Source organism: Dysidea avara, chromosome 5 (assembly GCF_963678975.1).
Source record: "Dysidea avara chromosome 5, odDysAvar1.4, whole genome shotgun sequence".
In the NCBI taxonomy this organism is placed as follows: domain Eukaryota; kingdom Metazoa; phylum Porifera; class Demospongiae; order Dictyoceratida; family Dysideidae; genus Dysidea; species Dysidea avara.
The window spans coordinates 36,075,140-36,091,916 of NC_089276.1; the positions used below are offsets into that span (position 1 = coordinate 36,075,140).

Sequence of the window (16,777 nt, forward strand, 5' to 3'; positions counted from 1 at the left end):
GCAAGATCTTGGAAAAATATAAACCGTACGCAAGGAAATTTTGACGTCAAAAAAATTGACGAATTTGACGAATCGGTTTAATTCGTCAAATTTAAATTCGTCAAATGTTTATAAGCGCCCTTAAAAGTACAGGTTTTGCCTACAATTTCTTGATTTTCGTCAACATTTTATTCGTCAAATCTGCTGAAGTCTGAATTCGTCAAATTTTTCTTACATCAAAATTTCCTTGTGTACGGTAGTACAGTACCGTAATTTTCCGGTAGTCTCGCGTGGCCAAACCGCTTTTCTTCTCTTTGTCATTGGGTAGGGAGAAAAAAATTTTTTCTCCCTACCCAATGACAAAGAGAAAAAAGCGGTCTGGCTACACGAGACTAATTTTCCGGTTCATTGTCAAAAATAAACTCCACTCATGCTCATCAGTAGTCTCGTGCCCAGCCGGGCTCACGCTAATGCGCATTACCGAAAGCCCGGCTGGGCACGAGAATAGCTTATCAGCAACGTTGCATGTGATGTAAATATGTTCTAAACATCGTAGCACACGCTTATAATCAAAAGCTGAATGGTTCACTATCTTTAATCAACTGATTGTATTGGTTTACTGGTACTGTTATTTGCTAAATATTCACAAAAAGAACAAAATTGTCCCTTGTGGAAGAGATTAATGTATGGTTTACCTGAAAAGCAACTTTCTTTCTTATTGCGTGCTGGTTGACACCTTATCAACACCTATGAATCTGGCTCGCTGGAATATAATCGCTAGTCCAGTTTGTACCCTTTATCACTGTACTCAACCAACAACTAACCATATTTTAACTGGTTGTTCCATTGCACTTGATCAAGGCAGATACACTTGGCGCCATGATCATGACTCTGTTCTGCAGGTTCTTGTTCGCAACTTTAAGAAGGATTTACCACCATGTTATAAGATTTATGCAGATCTTCCTGGCTACCAGACAAGTGTTAGTCCCCCAAGTACTATTTCACCTCATATTACATCTACTTTAAGCAGACCTGATCTCGTGGTGGTTTCCACAGATTCCATCGCATTATTAGAACTCTCTGTAGTTACTAATATATACTAACATCACCTTTCAGCTGCAAGGAACCATAAAGAAGATTGCTATGGTTCATTACTGACTGACCTTCAACAGGCTGGATTTTCAGTTAATCTTGTGACAATTGAGGTGAGGTTGGCTGTTTGGGCCATTTCATGCCACTCTACCAAAGAATACTATTCGTTGTATTCTTCAGCAAGCAGCTTGTGTTGCAATCTCCTGTTCATACAGGATCTTTAACTCCTGTGCTTCCACTACTTGGGATGTAGTTGATCTGTTTAGCTACCTGCTGAGAAGCCATGCATAGCTAATTGTTTAGTTTTGTATGTAGAGAGAGAGATAAACGTCATAATAATTGACAATTACATGAACAAATAATTACAAGGGGTCAGGAGTCCAGTCTCAGGGTTACCAAGTTATTGCTAAAAAGTATGGAGCCCTGGCAAGATCAAAAAAAAAAAAAAACTACATACAAAACTAAACAACTATACATGGCTTCTCAACTGTATTTTTTCGGTCTTGCCAGGGCTCCATACTTTTTAGTAATAACTTGGTAACCCTGAGACTGGACTCCTGACCGCTTGTACTTATTTGTTTATATAATTGTCAATTATTACATGTATGACGTTTATCTCTCTTTGAATTTTTACTGCACATGCGCAGATCTTATTTCCGTTTGTGACAACGAACTGGAAAACCACGGTAACAAATCGCAGCTTTGATGGTCCATAAAGACTGGCGGAATATTGGTCGGATATAAATATCGGATCTGCGGCACTGCTAACGCAATGTTTGCCTGACGCCGCATGCAAAATGGCGGGCGGCGAGCCCGGCTAATATACTTCACGTGATCCCGACACCAGTTTCTGGGTTCGCAATGAACCTCGCAATGGACATAGCACGTGTTCAAAGAATTGAGCGAGGAAACGAGTCCTCGTCGGAATACGATTCAGAAGAATCAGACTCCGATAAAGAGGTAGAACAAATTGCTGTATGCTACTCTAATTAATTCGTACACAGCTGCAGTTGGCGTTCACCAAAGGACTCATAAAACCTGGACTGACACGCGTAAAGGAACCTAAGCGAGCTTCCATCAACAACGTGGTAAGTTAGTAATTTACTAACTGTCATAAATGTGGTTATACCCTCGATTCTGTCACACTTGTTTTTTGCTATAGTATGTACGTGTTGAGCTGGATCCTCAAAATCATTTAATAACTCATGGATGCAATTACACATGATCTTGAAATTTGGCTCATTTGCAGCACTGCTTGACCCGCTAAAAATGTTTTGAAATCTTTTTGTTCAAATGTCTGTGACACAATATTTACAACCAATCAAAATTTCACCTACATTTCCTGTGGTGAAGCCATAGAAGTGTAGTGTCCATGACCAACCTGTGCATGTCTGTTGTTGACACCTTTGCTGTCACCACTAATCATCTGGTTGGCCATAATGTTAAATCTCTTGAGGAAAAATCCACTTTCAATGGACCTTACCCGCAATGATGTCAGACACATAAAAATGGCCACGATAGTTGTGGGGCTTTCGTAAAATTTGTATGGGAGGAAAATTTTTGAACAATGATATCTCAGCCAAGATAAAAGGTATTGAACTCTAACCTGCAAGTATGGTTATGAGGTAACTGAATGATTAGCAGTCTAGCGTTAGTTTGAAAACCACCTGAAAATCGCTTCTACATATTTACTGTAATGTCTTATAGCCATACCTGAAGGTTAGAGCTCGATATCTTCTTTCTTATCTGAGATATGATCATTAAAAAAATTCCTTCCCACAATAGTCCATACAATTTTTAGGAAAGTCCCACAACTATCACTGCTACTTTATGGCTGTGACGTCATTGCAGATAAGGTTTAGCTGTTTTTCAGAATCCAGCTCAACTTGTACATATACTATTTATTATCAAGAGTAAATAATGGAAGAGAGAGTATCCAACTGCCACCCTGTAGTGCTTTCAAAGAAAGTGTTGAATGAAGTAATAAACACCTTCTAGCTCAGACTGTTTGACTTCAAATCATGCCTGGGCACTTCAAACAGTCTAAGCTAGCAGGTGTTTATTACTTCATTCAACACTTTCTTTGAAAGCACTACAGGATGGCTTCTCTACTTCACATGCTCATTTTTGATGCAGTATATGGCAGTTGGATACTCTCTCTTCCATTATTTACTCTTGCTATTATGCATACAAATCAATAGTTTTTTTTTTTTAATTTTTTATTGGCAGTTACCAATTATAATAAATAAATAAACTTACAACATGCCAAGAGAGTTCATATGAATTTCGCACTTTTGTGTTTGCCAATAGTTTTGTTTTAGCCATTATGCAGGAATAATGGGGTCACTATGGAGGTGAAAGTAGCCAAATTTATGTGTGCGACCCTTGACACAAAGCATATGAATTGGGTAAATCATACGCTTGGTGAAAAACATTGGGAGATGCTTGAATGTATTGATGTTTCCATGTCAGGAAACGCATCAATGTTACATAATAGTGTTCTTTACTAGTCAGAATTACAGAAGAAATTGTTGTCACTTCGTAATGGATTGGATTGGCTGGAGAGGTTGGATGTTACATGTCCAGTAGTGACAGATGAAGAATTAGATGTTCATGATGACTTCAAAAGAGAAATGAGTTTGTGAGTTCTCAGTACTTTTAAGGGTGCTCACGGATATTTGAAGCCATACAATGTGTGATTTTGTACTGTCTCTTTTTACCAGACAACATGTAAAGTAAAGTGAATCCATATGTTACTTATATTGGTAGTGGTTCCCTTTCTCTTCAACACAAACCAAACAGAATTTGCTAGCCTTTACCGTTCTATAGCTACATGAGATTCTTTCCAGAGTGTTTAAATCGAAACTAGTTCTTCATCTTTACTACTAGTGCACTGGAAATCACGCTAAATATACTTAAGGTTACAACTCACATATCTATGAAAAGTATTGATCCATAGCTTACATTGATAATAAGTAAGCATTGAAAATGTGTTTCACTCACTAAACCCTTGCGTTTCCATCACCATAACTTGTGAAACCATAGTGGTATGGGAAAAATCTTTTCATAGTCCTGTAGAGAATTTATCTGCCTACCTCCATGCAAAATTTAAAGCTTTTACAGCTATCACTCAAAAACTAGTTTTATTTTTAGTAAACATGTGCAAAGATTGCATGCACCCAATATAGTAACCATACAAATTCCTATTAACCACAATCACCAACTTTTCAAACTAACATCATAAATCCTGTTCTAAACACAAAGAAACATAAAGAAGCTCTGTTTTCTCTTCTTCACACACAGGAACAGCTTCTTGCTACAACCTGGAGTCTCCAACAGGTCAGAGTGGATTATAACGGTCAGCCATCGGACATTTACCGACCGACTGGCTCGAAGGCAGCCCAATTGTGTACTGAGCCGGTCAAGGATGGCCGACCAATTTCCGCTAGAAAAGATTGATATACTCTAATAGAACAGTCATTGACTCTAATAGAGCAGTCGAACAGCTGGTGTACCTAAAAGGTTTCAAAAAAACAAGAGAAAAAAGTTGTCTGACTTAGTGAATTGAACCTGCACCTTTCAATGAAATACAATCTGCACCATTCTACCACATGCTCACGCACTAGTTTAGAAGCTTGTAAAGGGGTTTTAAATGTCCTGCAGTTAAAACATCACATTGGATAATTTCATATCAAATCATCGTAATGTTATTATTACTGATTTATTATGTATGTGGTTTAACAATGTAACAGTGCATGGCTGCTGAAAGAGTTTTGGGTGTCAAAATACTCACATCCAAGCTTTGAAAATCCAAAAAATTTTCAGCCAACTTGGCATGCTTACACATACTGCTAAGCATTGCCATACAATGTCAGATCAACTTTGACTTTGATCTGACATAATGTCAGATCAATGAAAACTAGTTATAATCCTCTCTGCAACAATTTGCTCTTGGGTACACAGTAGGGAAGCCATCATCAGTAGCTTGTAATGCTGTGTGATTCCAGCCGGTAACCTAGTCCCCTACATAAGCAGCTTACAATTCAGTACAAACTACTTGCATAACCTTTCACTCGAGAAAACAAGGCACGAACGTATGTTGGCTACAAGCATGTTAGACTACTTCATGCTGCTGTAGTTCTTGATCTATCAGACAATCATTTGCTAACACTTCAGTGACGATTTTAAAGTAAAAAACATTCTACTCTTCCTCATGCAAAACACAGGCGCTTAACACTGATGCCAATTATGATGGTATGTGGTTTCTGGGCTGGCACTTACAAGGCTTCAAATATCAGCGAGCAACCTTAAGGATGTCACCTCAATTATTCAGGACACTTCCTCTCATCATAATTTCCAAAAGAGTGCCGCCCTCCAGTTGTAATTTGATGGCTGGTAATATTTTGATCACATAGGTAGCAATGTACTTTGTTTTGTTTTGTTTTGTAAATGCCTAGATAAAAATTTAATGCCTTATGGCTTTGAACACAGTTTTATATGCAAAAATGTCAGCATATGTGACCCGCTGAGCAAAAACTCTACTTGTTTGTATTTTTCTCTTGATTTCTTTGATGTCTATAGAATAGGGCCCAAACAAACTTAGGTGAATTCGAAGGTTCGTTCGAACGAATGAACATTCAAATGCAGGTTGAACAGTTCGAATTATAGCTACTAATTAGACAGTGATGCAGCTAAGCTATCCTTCTTGCTGTGTTACATAATGATGTGGGGGAAGGTAGACATATGGTATTTGGTATTTAATTAAGTTATGCGTTGAGATGTAGTGGTGGTCACAGGCCATGTCTCTATGAGGTTTTAAGGTTTCTGTGTGGTGACAATCTATTTCAATGTCATTTATCTCAAATACAGAAAAGTTGGTTTTATTGCTTAGCAGGTCACGTATATGCATTCCCTGTATTTGTACCTCTGTGTAGCCTGGTTTTTTTTTCCAGGATATTTTAAAGGTTTAAGTGTTTGGAAGCAAAGTCATAGGATAGTCACAAGGTACTTTTCACTTTTCAATGGCTGCAGTCGCTACACTAGTTATTCCTATGTGACCCAACAATTATTCCATTACATATAACCCCAAGAGTGTATATAGAGTATATATTAGTGTTGCACCGATATGATATTTAGCTAATATTCTGATAACCAATATTGAATAATGTTTTCAAGCCGATAAATGTAGCCAATCCGATATAGCAGAACATATCTGCTTTGTAGCAATTTTTACTAGAAATTTGATTGTGAAGAACCAATTTAGCTTGTTTATAGCAGCAGTATTGCTATAACAACAGCTGACAGTACACTGAGCAGTAAAAACAACATTTGTGATGCAAAATGTGCAACTCAATGCATTTGTAAACATCACTTGGTGCACATGATCGTGTATTTTTAAGTACATACACATATCTGTATCTGCTACTTTAATCGTGGTGCCAATCCGATACCGATATACAAAAAAACAAGCATATATATGGTTTTTCTGATAACTGATCTGATTATCAGTGCAACACTTTTAATAGTTATGACACGTTTACCAGGGATATGACTAAAATATGCATACGATTCACGAGAACGCTCAAGTGAGAGTGCGTATATTTAGTCATATCCCGAGTAATCGTGTTATAACTGTTATATTCTACACCCCAGTAGATGAAAACGATTATAGATAGTAAGTTATAGTGAAACAGCACCTCCCGGAGATGGAAATCAATAGAAATTTTACACTTTTAACGGTGCCACGCCCACATAGTGAGTTATCCACGAAGGAGACAAGGGTTCATCGAAACTTGTTCCAGTTCCTGAGGTGAATAGTTGTTGGCGCTTGTTATTAGAGACTTGTTTACCATTTAGATAAGGATTTCGCGGAATGTGTGAAGTTACACCATATATGGTAAGTGTAGCCACAAAGCGTGGTATATCAGTTATATACCACAGTTTGCCGTGGTATATCAGTTATATACCACAGCGCAGCGCTTTTGATCTCAACCACAGGTGTGGTATATGTAATATATAAACCATGGCTATGAGGTGTATTGCACTTATATACACCCCGACTCCGAAGTCAGAGGAAGTTTACTGTTGATAAACTTCCGATGACTGAGGAGGAGGGGTGTATATAAGTGCAATACACCGAAGTGAGCCATGGTTCATATGATATATACCATGTTTCTAAATTAATCCGCACTACATTACTTACTAGCAACCCATACGCACACAAACCAACTTAAAGTATATACTTACACCATAGTTTGGCATGGTAGACATGCTGGAAACGTCCCTCTCACAATTCAGCTCTCACAATGAAGAATCAAATTGATTGTGGGACTTAGTAAACATATCTCCGTATATCGCCAGGACTTGTCCGTTCATGTCAACAAACGTAGGAGCAACGTTACTTGCTGCCACCCATCATCGAAGTCACTAGGTATGGGTATAAAATGAGTCCAGTGGTTGGACTCGTACTGGCTGGGGTGATTGGTCGCCTAGCGTGACGAAGGCTATTAGCCTGAGTCATCTGGGTGATTAGTCATGCTAGTGTGGGCGTCATTCTCCTGCCCACGTCGGGCTATCAGCCCGTATTCATGACACAGTAATGTGTCACGTGACATCCCAGGTGAGTATATATACTTACCTGGGTGAGTATATATATACTCACCTCAGGTAGGTATATATATACTCACCTGTGGGCTGGGGTGTATATGCCCTATATGCAACCAGCGGCGCCTTTTAAGTTTCACGTGATTATGGTATATATATATACATACACACACACACACACACACACACACACACACACACACACACACACACACACACACACACACACACACACACACACACACACACACACACACACACTGAGGAGAGTAGCCTATTCTCATATACCCCTGAAGTTACAGTATGTCTTAAATTTCCGAGTTCACCCGTGTTTCTTTGTATAATTAATGGTGTCATTAATTGAACATAATGTTGATTGAACGCATGCCTAGCAATGTTGCTAGCAACCAAACCAACTCAAGCTCTCAGCATTTCTTACTGAGCTGCAAGGCTACTTAAACATATCTTCGTGGGTTGACAACTTTGTATGCATTTCTTACCAGGCCATTTAGTATGGAAAATGCTAATGATTAATTGCACTTTTATGGTTGCCCATTTGTCACAAACCACAACACCTTGTTGTTTCGTCACAACTTCACCCTTCCACAGGGGTATATGAGAGTAGGATACTCTCCTCAGTATATATATATTATGAACTCCTGATAAACATGAATTTTGCTGTGATGCTCTCAGATTATGTATATATTTAGGGTTGGGACGAATACTGAAATTTACCTTTGAACGTTTGCTAATAAATTGTTTGAACATTCGAAGCTTCAGTGTTAGCTTTCAAGTTACAGGTTTTCTTGTATTTACTAGCATCCTTCTTAAGTTTTATCTTTCTGATTCTATTTAATAAGTTTGTAAGCATTTGGAAAGTTCATAGCAGCAGTACTGAATGAGGCGATGAATCAATTGCAAATGGGCACGTCCGCTATACTGCAATTATACATAGGTAAACACCAACTAATGACTAGAAGGATGTTTTCCTGCAATATCTATCACTTTATGACGTGTTGTAAGGCTATAACTATGGTAGCAAGCTGAACTGCGATGTTTTGAAAGTGGGTATGGCACTTGTGAAGAGACAAAATCGATCGCGCAAGATCAATAAGCAGCTGCAATAAAGATTACAATGTGTAGTTGTAATTCTTAGACTATGCGTGCATTATGAAGTTTCAAAATATTTTTTAAAGGGGCAGTATGCAAGCCATACAAGAGCTGAAACCATGTTAATGCGACAAATATTTGACACTGTTTTACGTAATTACTGAACAATTGTGGTTTGGAATGAACAACAATTCTCACTTCCATACAACCTGCTACGATGACTTGGAATCATTTTGCTGTGAAACTACATGTCTAGACAGGTCAAGTAGAAGATTGTAAATGGCATGAATGCCTGAAGGTAATGCAATGGCACAGAACGCTTGGAAATGTAGCCACAAGAACAGTAGTGCTGCCCATTGTAGTACAGTAGTACCAGTACAATTGTAGACCACTGTTAATGTTAATTAACTTAACAGGCTTGTTACTACAAGTTCTTGTCTGCAACAATTGTGACAACATTACAAGCTTGTAACAGCTGCTAGAGCTAGTCTCATGTGGCCAGACCACTATTTTCTTCAGGGTGGCGCTTATCGATTTGAGATTATAAGCACCCCCTCGAAAAAGGGTCTAGTCCAGTTCGGATTGTCTACTGAGATTTCACACATTCGAAGGTGTCAATTACTTACGTGTCATCGTGCTTGGTTACACCCACATGTGCTAACAGTTCAAGTGAAAGGGCAATGGCAGCATTTGGAGCAGGTTGTGCAGTATATGAACTTGAGGCCTCTGAAACCGAAGCAAGTTGAAGCTTTGCACAGATTTGTGTCTGGGCATGACGTGTTTGTTGTTTTAACAACTAGGTATGGAAAATCAGTTATTTTTGCTGTTCTTCCTCTTCTGTTTGATATACTATTGCGTATGTGTTTTTAATATTATTGTAGCTTAGAGCTGAGCGATAGTGGTGATTAATCAATTATCGTGATAGATAGTAACAATCATAATCTTGATAGTATACTATCGTGCTATCGCGATTACTTATCAATATCTGTGCTTGGTCAAAAATGTGAATAACAGAAGCAAAGATGATAATGTTGAAGTTCAGAAAACTGTAAAAGACTGTTAGCTTGAGCATGGACAATAAAGATAACAACTGTAATACTGACACAACAATTTTTAGTGGAATGTTAGAAAAGCAGATGTGTGGTGTGTACAAAATTGGAGTATTCATGTATTCGTATACATGAGGTTGAGTGTCTTTACTAACTGCTAGTAACTATCACGATACTGTCGTTATCGTGATATAAAACTTACCATCAAATCGTGATTCTGATAGTTGTACTATCGCTCAACTCTGTTGTAGCTATATGATATACTTCTGTCATCAGGTGTATTAAATTCTATAGTAGTGGTAGTTACTCCATTAATATCACTGATGTTTGATCAAAAGGAGAAATTCACTCTAAGAGGCTTACTGTAGAGTTTGTTGGTAAGGCACAAAAAGATGAGGAAGCTGTATTATCAGTGCTAAATGGAAGAATTCAGTTAGCTTTTATCGTATATATGTGTATTAAAAACCAAAATAAACCAGGCTCAGATTAGCTAGTGTGCTCATCTATATCCTTACTTATGGGATTACAATGACAAAACAACCGTAGGAGGTAACGTAACTTTCAATCTAAAATGGTGACAGACCTCATAGTGTGTATTGGTACTTGGAGGCCATGAATGCTGCACTGTATTCCTTGTGGATGGTGGCATTTTGTACAGGCAACTGTATGCAGAAACGTTGAGATAAACTGGCTGTGTATAGCTTTGATAATTAATGCTCACCAATAAACAATACTTTATTCCAGAGGTTCTCTTTATAGTGATACCTCATTGGTCTAATAGCATTAAGAACTTGTGCCACTGTTTCCGAAAACTAGTACATCCAATCACATCACAGTTTTGCCAATTACTACAATGTTGCCGCATAATGTGAGTAGGTAACTAGGACTATGGGTTGAAATGTAAGCTGTGCAAGTTCATTTTGTATCAGGGTGGTCGATTTTCTATTTAGCATCCATCTGTAATAGACACCTTCCCCTGGAAGTAGAAATATTGTCTCCACAGCCTAAACATTGCAGAAAGTAAGTCAGTGAAATCACCAATACATCACTGTTGTGATCCAATTCTTCAGTATACTCGTGATCTTATGTTTGTTAACATGAATAGCAATGTAATTATGCATTACTAAGCACAGTCCTGACAGACCATACTGTATAGTAAACAACTGTGGTGGTAAAGAACTTTGGAAAATAGTGTTACAATTGCCAAAGTTTTATCCGCCAATTATTTTTTAGCAATCACATGAGCTGATTGAAAGGATGGGTATCAAAGTATCGTGACAGGTATCGTCCAAGCATTCCCTTCCATTGTCGTGAGGTTCATAGTCTCATGGCACCCGACCCTAAAAAGAGGGTCTGGTGAAATTGGTACAAAAAAATTTGAGCTCTGGAATGTTTATTGGATAAAGTTTACGTGCTATGTTTATGTCAACAACAGCAATTTAACTAGATCCGCTTATAGAAACACCAACCTGATGGCGTTACTTATTTGTGCAACATTAAAGTGAACCCAACAGAAATGGTAAGTTTGTATTCTAAGCAGTAGAGTCACCAGATGTAATTACAGTGAGCCACAAGTCTTTTGAAATTGAAATATATGCATTACATAATCAATTTGAAATGGAGCGATTTGATTGGAACCGCCAACATTCTAGCAGTGCCAGACATTACAAGAACCAGCTAACGATGCTTAGCTACACTGCTACTGTGCTCGAATGCAACGTCGCTATGTGCCAGTGCAAGCGATTAAAAGACTTGCTAATTAAGGGGTGTGGCAGCTGTTTCCATTGTTCACTCAATGCAAGAGATAAAGACTCACAATTGAAACAGCTGCCATGCCCCTTAATTAGTTTAATTATTTGCACTCGCATGTAGCGATGTTGCATTCAAGTGGTATAGTATGTGGTAGATAGGTGAAACCCCATTTGCCCAAGTTTTCATCAATTTTGCAATAGTGGATTTTCACCAAACTTTTTACTGCCAAAGTTTTTTTTACTATATGGTACCCTTTTTTCAAAATGCTTATAGTCATCTAAAAGCAGTTGGCTATATACACCAGGCTACTTGACATGGTTATAAATTAGGTGGTCTTATTAGTACTAGTAATAGCATGGGTAGCAGTGAAATTTGGGATAAATACCACGAGTGTTGTATTGGAAAGTGTGAGTGTGTTGTATTCCAATACAACATTCGTGGTATTTATCCCAAATTTCACTGCTACCCATGCTATTCCCAGTTAATACCATACTCGCTGCATATACGCATGCTGTGCATTAGCATTGCTATGTACGCAATTTGTCACTGTGTACTAAACACGCTCAACACTAATTGGCGCTACATTGTTAACATAAATTCTAGCCAATGAAATTGCAATTACAACTTTTTCACTACTACCAGTGAAATACAGGATAAATTTCACTGCTACTATTGAGACTTTTGTGTGGGCAGTGAAACAGGTATGGTATTACATAAAGTACATTTTAGCTATGTTTGGGATCTACTTGACATGGTCACTGTAATGGGGTGGTCTTGTTAATAAGGTCATCAAGTACACCTGTTTGGGACCTACTTGGTCACTACAATGAGGTGGTCTTAAGTGATATTTCACTTTACTTGCATACTTTCATGTCATACACAAATCATATGCTATACTTGTTTCATGATAGGACAAGAAGTATGGTTTTGGTGGGAAGAAGGATAAGAAAAACACGTCACGTTCTGCTAGTGACATGAGCAGCTTCAAGGCATGGAAACACAGCAAGGTACGACCAAAGAAGGGTAAACCAAAGAGACCGGGAAAGTCCAGAAGAACTAAACAACGTAGACAATAATTCTGTAATTGTACAATCTTATGTGTAATTCATCCTCTGTGATTTAACATAGGAGTAAGGAATTTGAAATCATAAAAAGTATTCAGAAATATACACTGTTTATTGATGTCACAGTTGACAGTGATAAGGTTATGGTTTATTGTTGTAGTTTCTCTTGTTCTTTTTGTCTCCAGTAAGCATCCATGTATTTGGTGATCTCTGAGTGTTCCTTAGGATGGTATAGTCTTCTATCATGATGTTGAGGATCAATCTGTAGTGACATGTTACTATAGTGTACGGCACACAATACACCTACTTACAGACACACATTACAGTCTGTACACACAACCAACCATTTAAACTACCTAAAGCATTTGTGACCGTCTCAGCAACGATCTTCATAGTTCGCACCATTTCCTAATTCCTTTATTGTGTCTAGGAATGAATTTCAGGCAATTGTGGTGAGTAGCTTTGGAGGAAACAGGAAATAGCTTGTACAGGTGCTTTACAATGGCCATAACCAGTGTGTATGCTGAATAACTGAAAATAGATTTATGTGACTGCTCTATTAGAGTATTTCAAACTTAACAATTCAGCGTTGGTATGTACATAGGTACAGTGCATGGTAAACAGATTGTTCATCTATAACTACATCATTAAAGGTAGAAAGCCACACAGTTATTAACTTTGGCTGGCAATTTAGCCATAGCTTGTGAAAAATTCATGTAAATGTTTTTGCATACAAAATTTATTTTGCAATGGGAAAGCCGACAAACATACAATTAATGTACACTGTCTACTAACTGTTACACAAGACACACTGTATGCTCTAGACTAGCTACCACAGTGAATCCTATAGGTATCTACACATTAACCCTAAAAGTGACTATTCAATTGGAGTATTTATCATTTGTGGATGTTCTAATAGAGTATATGGGCTTCAGGTATCTGAATACTATTGTCTAACTCAAAGGTGTATGAATTTCAACATGGTTGATTTGGGCTGTATATCCCAAGCCAAATACTGGTGAGGAATTTCTCAAACCATTTATATAATCATCAACACTTATATTATTGTTATTTTTATTCGTAGTATAAATTGTATTGTAGGGATTTCAAAGAGTGTCCATTATAGAGAGGTTAAATATATACAGTGTCCTTTATTTAGAGGGTACTTTAATTGAGACTTCACTGCGAACATAAACACATACCAGTGGCATAGTGTCCCAGCCAATCTCTTGTGCCTCGATAATCGGATATATGTATAAAGGATCTGCAACTCCTTTCAAATCTCGTTTGAAATCTTAACTCATTTTAAAATCTGAAATGTAAAATTCCATATTATATTTCCACATAATATTATACATAATCAGGGGTGCTATGTCAAGCATCCTCATGAACTGTCTCAAATTCTATTTTACAGCTTCTAGAGATTTTGAAATGTTTTCTTTGTGTGCATTCAGGCTGCTAATAGTTTGTGCAATGTGTGTTAATTACGAGTCCTAGTGTATGGTGAAGCTACACGACTAGAAAGTTCCATAAAATTGTGAAAAGGTTTCCATACAATTCCAGATACTAAACATCTCATGATCCAGATACTTCAAATTGTTTACAGTGAAATCATGGACTGTAAGAAAGAAAATTAAAACTATTGGATTGTAAGGCAATGGTTTTACAATTTACTACAGGCTAGAAAAAGTATCTCAAGATTCAATCTTTAGATAACCATTTTCAAAAATTTCTATTTCGTGGTCTACTTGTTGATTAAAATGTAAGTATATACGATACAACATTGAGTTTACGCTTTTCTGTGATACAGCTGGCTAAATTTTACATCTAGCCCTATCACCATTTGCAACTAGCCAAAAGTCATTTACAACTAGCTTTTTGGCCACAACTAGTCCCTTTTTAGTCCCTGGTACAACATGATAATTACAATTTTCCCATACCTATGCCATTTCTTGTCGACCCAAAGAGAATTACAAATGCTTGGCTGTGCAAGACTAATAAGACATATGTATCCCAGCTATTAAGAACCTATTCCCTTTCTGTGACTACATAAGATTTAGTGTTGTCAGGTTACAGGTAACTATAATTGAAGCTGAGAGCCAAGAGCCTTAAGTCAATAAACATATCCTAATACTTTATCAGTTAATATCTAGCTGTATTCAAAACAAAGTTGCTGATTCCATCCTTCAGTAGATGAAATTAAGTTTATATTATTAGTAGAAAGGTACCCATCATACAGTACGATAGTTATGTATAGTAGGGACCACAAAGGAGTAGGCATGGCCCACGACAAAACATCACCCAAAAAGCAGCCTCAATTTTTCCTTGTAACGATGAGGCAGTATTGGTTAGGTAAAACTAAGCCCAAACAAGCTTTCAGATCAACCCGAAACAAGTTCTACTGACTGACTGACTGATGCCTTAGACAAGCGTAACTCGATAACGGCTAAGGCTACAGGCTTGATTTTTTTTCACTGTTCGACAATCGCTTCAGCCTGAGAGGTGCCTTTTGGCATACCGCAGTATGTGCAATGCATTCTTCATGGACTTACCAGTGTCCTTGTGTCCCATTCATCTTTGCTGACAGCAAAAAGTGTCGATTTGGCGATAGCACATGATGGCTTCCCTTTGTAACGGAAATCATCCGTATTTTTAATAGTGGCTGTTTTGATTGCAGAGGTGCTTTTCAAACAGCTTTGATTCATACTGCTGTGTAGTGGGTTGAACATAGCTGACAATGAAGCATAATGGATACTTCACTTTTCATATAATTGATATAACTGGGGCGTGCGGCACCATTTCTTTCTATTGGTATGCATGGATTGTAGAGGTGCTTTTCAAACAGTTCTTGATTCAAAATGCTATGTAATGGGTTGAACATAGCTGACAACAAAGCATAATAAATACTTCACTTTTCAGATGATGATTGATATAGCTGGAGAGTGTGGCACCATTTCAGATGCAGTATGCGTGGGTTCACCAGTCATAATAATATTTTCAAAAAAATGACAAACAAGCACACAGAAAAATTTGGAATTTTCAACTAGAATAACTAATAAAATTATCATGAAGTCCAGTTATTACTTGTCTGAAGCCCGAAAATATTATGGTATTTTCTCATGGTCATGCATGATAGCACTCTAATAATAAGTTAAGGAAGTCAAGACATTAGTAAAACTACATGAATGGTACATACATGCAAAGTCATATGTGATCTGCTAACAATAATAGAACCTGCATTTGTACCACTTGCATGGATATATATTATACTGGTAAAAGTAGCTGTATCCATGTAGTATATTCAATCTTTTAATATAGTGTTGACTGTTTGCTCTAGACATAACTATAGCTGTTTCCGAAGATTACACACTGTAAAAAATGGAAGTGCTTAATTACACCCTACACAGGGTGTTATTTTACACCCACATCTTTAGGGGTGTTTCTCTGCACCATTAGGGTGTTTTTGTCAAAATTGGTGAAAACCCACAATCAAAAGTTATGCTTGGTTGCTAGGTTATTAATACAAAATGCTAACCATTATAAGCAAGGTATAAATAAAAACATGTAGCTGTGTTATGTATTGTACATGTGGTATGATTCTATTTCAATAGGTAGACTTCCTTTGACATTAGAGATGGTAATCCTGTTAGCAATCTGTGACATCTATCCCAATACGGCCAGGGGCGGATTTAGGGAGGGGGCTGTAGCCCCCATTTCCTTTTAAGTCAGTACTTGGCCAATAAAATGCTAAATCCTCTATGTGTATCAAAAGCAGACTTATTTCAGGAACTACACATCACTATCAGCACAAATCATGTCTATGTAACTATACCTATTGTTCAACTCTGTTCCAGGAGAGTATAGCTTCTTTTTCCTCAAGAGTTCTTCAAGAAAAGGTTTCGATTGTGGGTTGCATATCCATAGTTACAAAAGTTTTAATTGTGGATTTTGTTTTATCCAGTGTTTTCCCACTGGCTATAAGAGGTGATTCTTAAAGTGTGGTTTGATTCAAAGTGTTAGTTGGGTTAACTGTTTATTAGTTGGTTTGACTGGTTTGAATGGTTATTAGTTGGTTTAACTGGCTACAGTCCATTTATAGCTACCAACTCAGCCATTTAGCAAAACTGT

The 16,777-nt window shown here is 37.5% G+C and overlaps 1 protein-coding gene and 1 long non-coding RNA gene across 2 annotated transcripts; one reads left to right on the top strand and one right to left on the bottom strand.

Annotated features, from left to right (window-relative positions):
- Window positions 1–1,785: 1,785 nt before the first annotated feature.
- LOC136255330 (probable rRNA-processing protein EBP2) lies at window positions 1,786–12,754 on the top strand. Its single transcript, XM_066048067.1, has 4 exons — window positions 1,786–2,031; window positions 2,076–2,159; window positions 3,582–3,712; window positions 12,497–12,754. The coding sequence occupies exons 1-4, from the start codon at window positions 1,933–1,935 to the stop codon at window positions 12,561–12,563; spliced, it is 381 nt and encodes a 126-aa protein (XP_065904139.1). The 5' UTR covers window positions 1,786–1,932; the 3' UTR covers window positions 12,564–12,754.
- LOC136255331 (uncharacterized) lies at window positions 12,503–16,551 on the bottom strand. Its single transcript, XR_010700842.1, has 3 exons — window positions 16,482–16,551; window positions 13,852–13,961; window positions 12,503–12,911 (listed from the first exon to the last, which is right to left on the bottom strand). It is a non-coding gene; the product is annotated as an uncharacterized lncRNA (long non-coding RNA).
- Window positions 16,552–16,777: the final 226 nt, after the last annotated feature.